This window comes from Mus caroli, chromosome 10, assembly GCF_900094665.2.
Source record: "Mus caroli chromosome 10, CAROLI_EIJ_v1.1, whole genome shotgun sequence".
Lineage (NCBI taxonomy): Eukaryota > Metazoa > Chordata > Mammalia > Rodentia > Muridae > Mus > Mus caroli.
The window spans coordinates 88609912-88622488 of NC_034579.1; the positions used below are offsets into that span (position 1 = coordinate 88609912).

General features: G+C 46.4%; 1 protein-coding gene across 2 annotated transcripts in view; it reads right to left on the minus strand.

Annotated features, from left to right (window-relative positions):
• Nucleotides 1-12577, minus strand: part of Plxnc1 (plexin C1) — a 157584-nt gene that overhangs the window by 128784 nt on the left and 16223 nt on the right. For both annotated transcript variants that reach the window (XM_021175323.1, XM_029482386.1), the window contains exon 2: nt 6894-7034. In XM_021175323.1, the coding sequence (XP_021030982.1) occupies nt 6894-7034 (141 nt within the window). The remainder of the gene's footprint in view (nt 1-6893; nt 7035-12577) is intronic.

The following is a 12577-nucleotide window of genomic DNA, read 5'->3' on the forward strand; positions in this document are numbered from 1 at the left end:
TCTGCAGTCCCCAGTAGCATCTCTCAATGGCCAGCATAGGTTCTGTTCACTTCCGCAGGCCCCCAGACCAGGGGCACAGGGGACCTCTTGGACTTGCCGATACAGACCTGATGAGGATATCCTTGCATGAAAAAAAAAAAAAAAAAAAAAAAAAGCCGCCGAGGCTAAAGCAAAGGGCCAGTTTGGCTGGGCAGCTCTGGAAAAAGAACGGGATCAGAGGAGGAGTGCAGGAAAGAACCGTGAGTCACAGCTACCCAAAATGGGTGGAATTTTGCATAAGCGAAACCTTGTCCAATTCACATGACACACTGCTCAGCCATGGTGCAGGTTTTTATTTGTTGCTCTCAGCATACGACCTTAATATAGATCTAATCTGAACTCACTCTGTGCCTCCTCTGTGTATGTTCCTACATACGCCTCATCATCCAGCCACACCTCCTCCGAGCAGCTCTCCCTGATTGCCTGCCTCTCCCCTGTGGCCATTGTCCTTTCTCCATCCCTCTGGTGTTCTCAGTACTTTAATTACTCTCTAAATGGCTTTATCATTGGATGATTAATTTACTTGTTTTCTGACTCTGATCTCTCTGCCCACCCACACCACACACACACACTCACACATACATACACACACACACACACTCAGCAGGAAGGCAAGGCTTGTCTCTTTGGCTCACTTTTGTAAGTGTTATGAGATAGCTGAGTCACTATGTGACCCTGGTTGGCCTGGAACTCACCACATACACGAAGCTGACCTTCAACTCACAGAGCTCCTCCTGCCTCTGCCTCTGCCTCCCCAGTGCTAGGATTAGCACACCCCGCTCTTTTGACTCACCTTTGTAGCCAAGTAACCAGAATCGTCTCAGAATAGTTACAGAAGAGGCTTCAGAAAACATATTTATTTATTAAGTCAAATGTTACTCTATTAGCATTCAAGATTTTGTAAAGCTCTTCACATTCTTCCAGCCAAGGCCTTTGTAGAAAAGAAATGTTCCCTGATGGAGAATTTCAGTTCATGTCAACATCTTGTTTCTGTTGTCATCTTCCTGAAACCTCGTGGTAGGCTATTAACTAGCCCTGAGATTGCTGCTGCATACGAAAACCTCCCAGCCGTGCAGCTAAAATTAAGCGAGTGGAGATTTCCACCGCAGAGTCACAGGACAGCTCCATGCTCCACAGTGAGGAAGATGAAGAAGAAAAGAAACTAAGGGGAAACCCTTAACTTCTTTGCTCCTTTCCGATTGCCTGAGATAGAGAAGCCGTGCTCACATTTCCTTTCCCGTTTCTCCTTCTCGGAAGCTGGTCAGCAGAAGGGTAAATGAGCCAATTGTCCTGTTTATTCTTTCGAACAAAATGGCTTTTGAGAAACACTGGGAAGGAGACTTAATCCTCTCCCCTAAGCACAGAAAACCGTTATCTAACAGCATGTAGTGGGCCAGGTGTGGTGGCGCACGCCTTTAGTCCCAGCACACTCGGGAGGCAGAGGCAGGCGGATTTCTGAGTTCAAGGCCAGCCTGGTTTACAAAAGTGAGTTCCAGGACAGCCAGGGCTATATAGAGAAACCCTGTCTCAAAAAACCCTTATATAAAAAAAGTGTGTAGTGGGCCTTTGGAGATAGGAATAATAAAGAGAAAACAGGAAGGGGAAGCTCTCCTGTCCTCAGTCTACTCTTCATGATAGTCAGTTAGAGAAGCATGGGGCTCAATTCTGAGTTCTAGACCTGCCTGTTACTTGGAGTTAACTGTGCCGAGTCAGGGAGTCCCCAGACTCACAAGCTGGGGTGTAATGGAGTGAATCTGAAATAAGTTTCATATGACATTCTACACAGCCAACCGCGGAGCCCTTTCCTAAGCCTGGCACTTCCTGTGGTTTCTATTTGGCCCATTAATTTGTTCAGCGCTCCCCACCAGCTCTGGGCCTGTCTTGGGTCCTTCCCCCCACTTTTACATTTTGTGGAAGTACAATAAAATATTTCATTTGAGAACTCTCTCTTCCATTCACTTGACCACCTTAATAGCCAGCGGTCGAGAGAGATTCTTCAGGAACTTGTAGGTTTTTGATTTCTGGAAGCAAGCTCTCCATGACTTGCTTTGCTCCATGAAGTCGAATCCTAACAATACAGTCTGCCAGGGCTGATGGAGCCCTGTGAGCAATACCCTTCTGCTGCATGCACGACATAGCTTCCTGGGCCAGCACACACCCTCAGCAACAAGGAAATCGGGAAACCCTGGTTCTCCTATCAAGGGGCCATTCAAACAAACACTGCCAGCTCAGAATTCAGAATGTTTACTGTTCTTCAAAAGGAGCCTACATGGGAAAACCTGAGCTCTAATGGCTGTACAGAGGTCCCCTCGAGCCACTTGCAGCCCCAAGAAGAGGAGCTGAGCCCTCAGCTGCTCAAAACTGTCCCCAAGTAGAAACAAAGTAAAAACCACATAAACCGTGGCCCCTTCTCAGGAAACCTCAGACACTGGTGTCTCGGGACCAGCCCAGTTGCCCTCACACCAGGCAGAAAAGTTCACAGCTCGTCTCAGGCACTCTGTCAAGCTCCAGAGATTACATTTAAACTGTAAATGCAGTTTTGCCAGAGGAGAAAAGCCCAGGCTCTGGGGACAGATTGTTTCAGTTCAAATCACCTTGAACCAGCTGCCTAATGCCCTGAAGCCCCAGGATTTCTCATTGATAAAGTGGGGATGGCCGTAGTATTGACTCATACGGATTAAATGAATTAACCCGTGCTGATGCTGGTTCTCACGGCAGGTGCATAGTAAGAGCTCAGAAATGCCGGCTTTTATTAGTCCTCGCCTGCTCCCTCCTTATCTTTTATGATTGTAAGGAAGGTTAACGGGCATGCATAAAGTTACAAATTTCACATTTCATGCATATTCCTTTATTACTTAATTTTTTACCACCTGGAAATGCTCAACAATCTCCCACTTTGCCCTTGAGATAAGGAGAGAATATTCTGACAGGCAACAGAGTCAGCTCAAAGGAGTCCAAAGCACACGACAGACTCCACCACAGTTGGAGAAGCGATATGGCATGTGTTCCTAGGATGGTATACCCCATGTGACACGTGCCATGTGGATTTTCAAACACTGAGTTCAGAGTCGGCACACTTTCAGCTGATTTCAGTAGAGATACTGACAACTTAAAAAAAAAAAAAGATCACATAGAACCATATTCAGAAAGGAGGCAAAATGGAGAATGGATGGGGGAGGTGGGGTGCGACTTGCTACAGGACCACAAAACACCTGCGGAGAAGTTGGTAGGGCAGGATCTTTGAGCTCCACCTTTCCTCCCCTTCCCTACAATTTTACAAAGGCAGAAGTAGGGTAATAAGGGTGCTAGCAACCACAAAATCTCTAGGTTTCTCATGGCTCATTATTGAAATCTTACCTTTGGAGACAGTACCGTCTTCTTTGGAATGTGTGTGTGTGTGTGTGTGTGTGTGTGTTTAAAGACTTTTTATAGAGTGATCCAGTATCTCGGCTCAAGTTCAAAATTGTGTTCCCATATAACACGATAGAGCTATTTAAAAATACTGTTTACAAAGGGTTTGCAGCAGCATTTGAATATAAGCCTCTTCCCTCATTAGCTGAAGGAAAGGAGGATACAAAACTGGATACAGTCTGACCTCAACTATGTAAAAAAAGAATCTAAAATGCTGACAGCGGTTGCCTCTACATGACGCAATTAAAGATCATTTTTATTTTGCCTTCTTCTTATCCCCCGCTACCCTGCAACTCTCTACGTGAGCTTATAGTTCTTTCACAAGCAGGGAAAAAAATATTATTTAAATAGCCTGAGGTTTAAAATGGCACCAAAATTATATTAAAACTCCACGAGGTTTGCAGAGACGGAAGAAGTCAGGTTCTTACTGGTGGTGATAAAAACAGCAACGGGCTGCCGGTTGCCTGCCTCAGATCCAGCCAGGCATATACTACGGTGCCTGGCACATGTCAAAATGCCTTCGCCTCTTGATCACTGCGAAACTGATGAGTCAGGCTGTGGGTGATGCGAGCCCTTTCTCCTCCTCCTCCCGCTGTTGGCAGCAGGTCGGGGGTTTGTTTCTCTGGTGTCCATTAATACCTCCAGGAAGAGGCTTAGAAGCCAAGCTTGTGTCTCTCAGTGTTCATCTTCCCTAACGGTTCTGGGGAGAAGTGTGGCAAGAGGAACCGGAGGTTCTTTGGAATAAAAAGATCTGGGGATCATCTGGGCATGATTCTATTTGGGGGTGGGGGGGTGGGGGGTGCGGGCGTCTCCAAGTCATTTCAAAAGCTATATCCAAGAATTTTGCACACGGACACAAGAGACAATATGAAGGGAATTACCTACTGTCCCTAGAGAGTGGGGTGGGAGGGAGACAGCCTCACCCCTCAGAGCCTCCTGCTGTGGGAGGGAACTATTAGAGACCAAGTATGGAGAATAGTAAATCCTCAAGAAGTAAACCCTGGGTCAGGTCAGGGGCTCCCTCAATCAGAGGGTCAGCTGGCTGGCTCCCTTCCAACACACCATCCCCCGGCTAAGAGCCCCCAAAGGAGGAGCCTGGAAGCTGAGGCATGGGCTGCAAGGTCCCCACAGCAGAGAGTTAGGAATCTAGCATCTGACATTGTTCCAAGTTCAAATCCCTGCACTGCCCATTTGTAACTTTGTCCAATCACTCAACAATGCTAGGCCTCCATGTTTCCATCTGTAAAATGGGGCTGGTGAGAGAGCTGGATTATTTAACATTCAGGAAACACTGTAGAAACGTAAACTCATGAAACTGAAACCAAACATCTGTCTACCCTTGTTAATTGAACCCTGAAAAATGAGACTTCAGATGGGGGTCTCAAAGTGGTACCCCATACAGACCATGAGGATGGCAAAACTTAATCACAACCGCCTCTCCATTAACAGCGTGAAGCTGCAGCTTGGGCCCACCCCCTGGCTTCTAGCAAGACTGAAACTCGGACAGCTGCACACACGAATGGCTGATCTAAACCCACAGGACAAGGGAAGCCAAGCCATCCCATGGGGGACTATTTATAGGCAAGTGTTCCTTCACCTCCAATTCTTCGTGTGACAGTCTGGTAGGCTCAGCTTGGGGAAACAGTGTTCTTGTCAAAACACTTGTCAAAAACATCCCAAATCTGAAGAGATAATTGGTAAGGAGACCCAGGCAAGACGGATAGAAACTTCCTCTGCAGGGTTAATGGGCCTCCTTGGCCTGACCAGGCTAGTATGTCCACAGGCATCCCTGTGTGTCAAGTGTGCAAAGATTGGTGGGTATTTCTCTATCTACCTCTCCTTTCCCCAGGAAATGAAACTAGCTCAAGGAGAAAGATGATCAATGTATATTTAAAAAGAATGTGTATACAAACAAATTCCCTCCCATATGTTACTGGGTTTCCTCCAAAGGAAACAGACTCAATCAAATGCCTACCCAGCACTCGGCATTGTGTCAGGCTGAGGGAATTCATGGCGCCCTTTACAGGAAGCTTAGACTCAAGGTAGGATAACCATGGACCACAGAGGCTAGGTATCAAGGCAAGACATCAATATGAAGTCAAGGAAGGGTGCTGGTGGTGAGTAGCTCAGGGGACGAGGAGAGCAAGACACTTCTGGGGGCTTGGACACCGTCAGAGAGAAGGCAGGACTGGAGCCAACTAGAGAACTCAGTAAAGAATAGAAAGAAGGGGGAAGCCATTTCCGGCTAGGGGTGGGTATGATCAAGTGTGGACACAGGACCACATAGTGGCTCACAAGCTAGGCTGGAGAGAGTCTGTGGGTGCAAAGCCATCAGATGAGGAAAGGGTTGGGGTTTTATCTTTTCCTGTCTTGCCTAGTATAATCTCATTTTACATTTAGAGAAATGGAGGCTAAGAGAGGCTAAATGATCTGCCTTAAAGGCACAGCTAGCTGAAGAGGGGCGGACGGCTGCAGGGTGTGTGTGTGGGGGGGGGCGCAGTGATGGCAAACAGGGCTGCCAGTATTCAATTAAGAATCTGAGCTGAGAGTCAACTGAGTGGCTGCCGAGAGAGGGGGTCAAGCAGTGTCACCAATCTAGGGTGACAGACACTGTGGTTCCCAGCCACGGCTGTTGCTGGAGACCACGGGAGACATGCCATTCACGCTTGCTAAGGATGCTGACAAGAGGACTGCTGAGTAATTTCAGATGAACCCCTTAGTGGTTCTGATTTGACTTTCTCCTCCTCCTCCCCACTGCCCCTCCCCCTCTGGGTGAATTTAAAAAAAAAAATCTCAGCTTGACCAAGGTTCATCTATACCATGGAGGAAAACAGTCCTATGAGATGAAAGGCCAGGGGAGTCTGGAAGAATTTCAGATCTTTAACCTCTCCCTTGCGTGTACAGGTATAGGGGGCAGAAAACAAACCCCCTCTGTGGGTGGCACAGGGGCTAGAAGGAGGGCACACCTGTTTCTTCTTCTTCTTTTTCTTTTCAAGCCTCTAATCTCGTGTCTCTTTGAAGTTGTGAGAAATAAGGTGCTTTGTGAGAACTGAAAGGTTAAACATCTCAGGAAGGTGAGTCAGGGATGGGGTAGGGGCTGGAGCAGCATTTATCACACCCAGCAGCCATGAGTAAGGAAGGGGGCATGGTGTGCCTCCTATACAGACAGCAGGCGGCTAGTGCCTCATTGCAGGGTGACAGTGTGAGGTGGCAGGAGCAGAGGGTCTACGTACAGATTGCTACAATGTTGCTTTTTTCAGATTGCTACAATGTTGCTTTTTTCAGATTGCTACAATGTTGCTTTTTCAGATTGCTACAATGTTGCTTTTTCAGGATAAGCAGAGCCATGCTAGGTAGAGTCTTAAGTTTACAATAGGTAGGCAGGTACTAAGAGGAGCTTATGAAAACTGGACATCTGATCCAAGAAGCACAGAGAAACCAACCTTCAGTAACTGGCCATCTCCAGTCCCCAAGAACAGAACAGTCCTGTTCATCACCACGGTGCCATAAACAGACGTCAGGTCAGAGTGGATCAGTGTAGACGATGCAATTGGCTGGACCCGTTCAGGCTGATCCCCTTCTTTCTACACAGAAAGGAACAAATAAGGGGGAGAAAACAATCATTTTCTAACATCAGTATTTCTCTTTATATTGATGAAGTACCACTCGCAAACCCTTAGGAAGTCTGCATTACTGAGCCCCAGATACATTCTCTTCAACGGGATCCTTAGGGACAGCCTTCACTGGTTTCATCTGCCAACTCGCCTGGCTTGCCCGAGCCATGGAGAGCGTCGTGCTTAACTGTATATTCACATGTTCTGATTGCCAGCACCGAGCTAGCCATCTATGCCACGCGCCTGGCACAACCCCGTTTGCACTAAGACACAGAGTTTTGCATTGTCACCGGAAGAGAAGCCATTTCTGAACTGGGGCTTGGGGGGGGGGGGAGGTAACTGTCCTGTTTGCAGGACTCTGCTGGAGTTCATTTAAGTTAGATATTGGCTTCTGTGACCATAAACATGAACATGTCCCAAGAGTGACCTCAGATATTCCTATTAGGCAGCAGGATCCTATCAGTTGGGCAGCAGAGAGGCAGAGAGGTGAGATTCCAAATAGACAAAGTGCATGGCGAAGCCCAAAGGGCAGAAGGCAGATGGGACTGTGGATGGTGGTAATATGTAGTGACCCAACTAATGAGGAACAGGGTAGAACTGGGCCCTGAGCTGAGGCTGTTAAAGCGGAAGTGAAAAGCCCAAACCCTCAACCCAAATGCATTGAAATTGTATGAGGTTTTGAGCACGTGGGAATCACATGCTTGCTCCTGCTCAATAAATAAAGCCCCTCTTTAAACCCAGGGCCCAGAGAGTACCAACCAAGATATCTTTTCCTTTTTTGTTTAAAAGGAATGAAGGGCCCCACGCTGCTTCCTGCCTCCAAGACAGGAAGCTGAGTTTGTTACACAAATCTCTGGAAGATAGGGAGCTAAGAGAGAGCCGTTGCCCACTGCAGCTACTGAACACAGTGTGATAGCTCACTTTATCTGCCACAGCCCGATTCCCAACCGCACTACGGTTTTCAAAGGCGCATTTAAATTGCGGCCAATATGAGAGGCAGCAAACTTCAGTGAACATCATAGAGACTCCTGAGATGGGACCATTTGGGGAGCAGGGAGATGGGCACGGGGGTCCAAGACTTATTAACTTCATTATATTATTGCCAACAGTGTTTATGTCTTTCAATTTATGTCTTATTAAATATTCATTATTTTTAAAGCCACCAAGTTTCATTAACATCTAAACTAAATAGATTCATGGTCTAAATTGATTTCTGAAGGCTTTAAAAGTGCCATCGATATTTCTTTGTTGATGTTGTCCTGTGAGGAAATGATAAGCGAGGAGGGTAGCTTCCTCCAATACCCCGACTTGTTTCAAGGAAGGAATGCCACAGCCTAAGAGAGTGTCTCATTTGCATAAAATGCTATATAGTAAACACCCTTTGAAGGAGACTTCTGGAATGCCCATTAGACATTTATGTTTTCCTGTGAAAAGACCTCATGTCTCTTGCCATCGGGGAGGTTGAGCAGTTATCCTGTTAAAAGTGAAGTTGAGGAAAAAAGATCCCTGTAGGTCTGAGGACTGGAACAATAGACCTCTGTTTAGATAAGGAAGCCTCGTGATCATGAGCAAAAAAGAAGTTGGATGACCTTTAAACCAAAAAAAAAAAAAAAAAAAACCAAAAAACCAAAAGCCCCACTCCACACACACATCACACATCCTGGATTAAAATAAAACCACAATTGCCCAAATGTAAGATCATTTATTGTGTTTATTATTTATTGTTTATTTGAGCATCATAGAGAAGCGAAGTCAGATTTAGGGCATCATTTCTGAGCTTTGGGAATGTTCTCACACTATCATATTTCTTAATAGAGGACTACACAAAAGGAATCTTATCAACACAAAAGGAATAAGGGCTGTGGATTGTGGATTACCCACAAGTACCGAGTAGGACTGGAGTCTTAGGTCTGGTCTGCGGTAGGAACCAAATAGCTGTTTCTGTTCCAGTTATCCATGAACAGTGATGGCCTGGGTAGGCTTTGGCTGAGGCTGGGGAACATAGCCTGCTTGCCAAAGACTCTCCCCAAGTCACATAGGCTGGCCAGAAGCTGAACAGGAACAGGAGGAAAGCCATTCCCATTGTCCTTTGATTTCTGACTTCTTCCCAAATGATGTAGTTTTCAAATAAGTCTGAGACTAATAGCACAGCTATGAATTGCAATCATTCATTATTGTCATACTTGAGAGACTGGTGGGATGGGACAAACCACCCGGGACTGCTCTGCCTTTGAACTCAATTCTCGATCACCGGATAACCCTGGTGACTTACTTAATCTGAGTTAAGAGTTGGCTTTCTCTACTATCTGATAAGGCCAATGTGCCTGACTGTTGGGCTACTTATGAAGATGACATTCTTAAGTCACTGGTTCTCAACCTGCTAGTTGGGAACCCTTTGGGGGTCAAACAACCCTTTTATGGGAGTTACCTAAAACCACTGGAAAGCACAGATATTTACATTATGATTCATAAGATTAGCAAAACTATAGTTATGGAGTAGCAGTGAAAATAATTTTATGGTTGGGGTAGAGGTGTCACCACAACATAAGGAGCTGTATTAAAGGGCTGCAGCATTAGGGAGGTTGTTTTAAGGGATCATATGAGTATCCTAGCACATGGATATTCTCAGGGTGCTATACGGTATGTACTTGCCACCTTTCCAGACAAAGAACCCATACCTGTGTTGAGCCTGGGCCCTGTTATTGTCTAGTCCTTTAGGACTTTAAATGTATTGTTTCAGCCCTATAACAAGTGGTTCTCAACGGGGGTGGCGGGGGGGGGATCACATATCAGATATTTTACGATTCCTAAGAGTAGCAGAATTACAGTTATGAAGTACCAACTAAATACTTTTGTGGTTGGCAGTCACCAGTACATGAAGCAGTGTAATAAAGGGGTCATAGCATTAGGAAGGTTGGGAACTACTGCTCTATATCGTGGAAGGGTTGGTAATCACATTTCTTCTTCACGGTTGTTAAGTTGTTATAAGGACTAAATGAGTTCGTTTGGTAAAATGCCTGACACACGGTAACACACAAGTAAGCTGTACTTGTGGTCACTACCTTATTTGAAAAGGCAAGCTGTTCTTCTAAAATTTCCTTCAGATCACAATAACTCAAGCTAGACAGAAGCCGTAATTGGTCCAACCAAAATGGCGATTCCAGTCACCATTACCAGACATTTGTCCTCCTATCTCACAGAGAACTATGGCTGTCCATTCCTAGGGCTACCCAGTGAGACTTAAGGAGCTCCCTGGAAGGGTTCCTGGCTGTATAGTTTCCTCACTAATAAAACTCTGCAGGTGAGCTGTTAGCTCTTTCTCATGCCCTCCCTTGGGATACAGTTACAAGAGGCATAAGATATGCATGTAGAAAAAGGAAGACATTTTGCTTCCAATAAATCCAAGATGGAGGACAAAAGATGGAGCCTGTGGAGATTAGCGCAGGAGAAACACAATGGGCCCTAGGTTCTTAGGGACAGAGTTTTCACTAAGTTAACCACAGTAGTTGCCATGGGTTAAACATGGGATTTCCTGAAAATCACTGTTTAAGGAATAACAACCATAACTTGTTGGATCTAGCAGTGGGTCAGCCAAGAGGCCCTTCGCAGTAGTCAGAACTCTGTGGCTAATTATGAGCCTGGGAGAAAAGAGGAGGGCAGAGGCTTAGACCCCCCAGCAAGCTCCCAGGACCGGTCTGGATGAATGGAAATGGATTCTTTTATGCTAAAAACACAGAGAAATGGACAGGTCCCTGTGAATGGAGAAAGGAACTCTCAGAATGCTTTTCTTACTCTCATTTTAGCAAAGGGGAAAACAGAAGAAAGAGGGCCCCAGAGAAACCTCCTCACAAACGGGAACTTAATACCTAGGGAGTCAAGCAGAAAAGAGGGGAAATCGTGCAGGCAGCCCCCTGTGTCCAGAAATTATTCTCACTCCTTCCTGCCTCTGGCCTGTCTTCTATTTTGCCCTTCTCTTCCCTTAGGGTGTAATTGCTAATGTTGCTCTCAGCCCATTCTGCCTAGTTTATTATGTGTAATTTCTCTCCGAGTCCCTGCCTCTGCTTGTTCGTCTGTGTGTAACAAGGTTAATGCCTCGTAATGATGCTTTTGCCACTTCTGTCTTTCATGACAAAATCCAATCTCGATTCAGCTCTAAGCCCCATCTCCCTCTGGGTTTTCCCGGTTCCCTCAGAGCTGTCCCTCCACTTCTCCTTCCTGCCACGTCTCACCATAACCACACACACGCTTACAGTTTAGCTCTCACTGAGGGGAAACTTCTCTCAGTCAAAGGAAAAAGCACCCTTCTCTCAAATGATGGTTAGATTGAGAGGTTTGGACCCAACATGGCAACCTGGGACCAGGCCACCGCAGGTGGGGAACAGGACATGGGCTGATGGACATGTTCCCGTGTGTGTGTGCATGCGTGCAGGCCAGTACACAGGGAGTAGTCAGCATATCTAGTAGTTTGATGGCTATGTCATACTATTTTTGTCTGCAGTGAACACCAGAGCTGTGGTTCACACACTGTTCACTGCACAAGTCCAAGGGGAGCACCAGTCATGATTTCTAGGACATGAAAAGGCAGCCTCGGCTTTGCCTCCTATGTGACCAAAGATGCCATACAAGGTCTACCCAGTGAAGTTCCTGCAGTAAGGCACACAGGAAATATCCACAAAGCTGGGCCTCCAGTGCTAGGGACCAAGAGAAAGAGAGAGAGTTGAGCTTTTTACTCAAACCCAGTGTTAAGAAGACCCCTGAGGTTGGTTTTTCCGTATAAGACAAAGGCGAATGAATGGCAGCTGGTGCTTATTAATTTCTCAGGTTTATAAAATGCCCTCTTGGGCAGTTCATCTTGTGTTCTGTTCCCACGGGTTACTCTTGTTTTCAAACAGTGTCTCCATCCTTTGCTATTTGTGATTCACCAGGGACCCGGTTAGTAAGACTCTGGATTCCAAGTTCAAGTCTCTGACAGTCTGCTTGATTTGGGCAAGTGGGTTTCTTCGGGTCACCACCTTGTACAATGGACACATCCCTACCTCGTGCCCCGCCTAACCCCAGCACTGCCACGAGACTCAAGTGACATCATGTGCGTGACAATAATTAGGAAGTCATCGTCATCAAGCTAAAGAACTGGAAACAAAACAAACAAAACAAACCTTTTACTCAAGTTAGAGTGGGACTTCATTAGCTGCTCAGGTTGTCACGTTCTTCCATTTCTTCTGGAACAGGCAGCATCGACTGGGTTCCAGCTAAGTTTACGGCAGGTATGGGGCCGTCCAAGGGGACATTTGCATAGGGATTCAGAGTCATGGGAGGAACCCAAGATGTGCGGGAGGCTGATGCCGAAGGGGGCTGAGGGAAGAGCTGTGTGACAATGTCTCAGGGAATAGCTCACCTGCAGAAGACACTTGAAAGAGGCACAGACTTCACATGTCCTTCTACTCCTGCCCTGAGCCGTCCACCTCCTCATCCTACCTGCCCCTAAAGCTCCCTCCCCAAGACCATTCTACTTC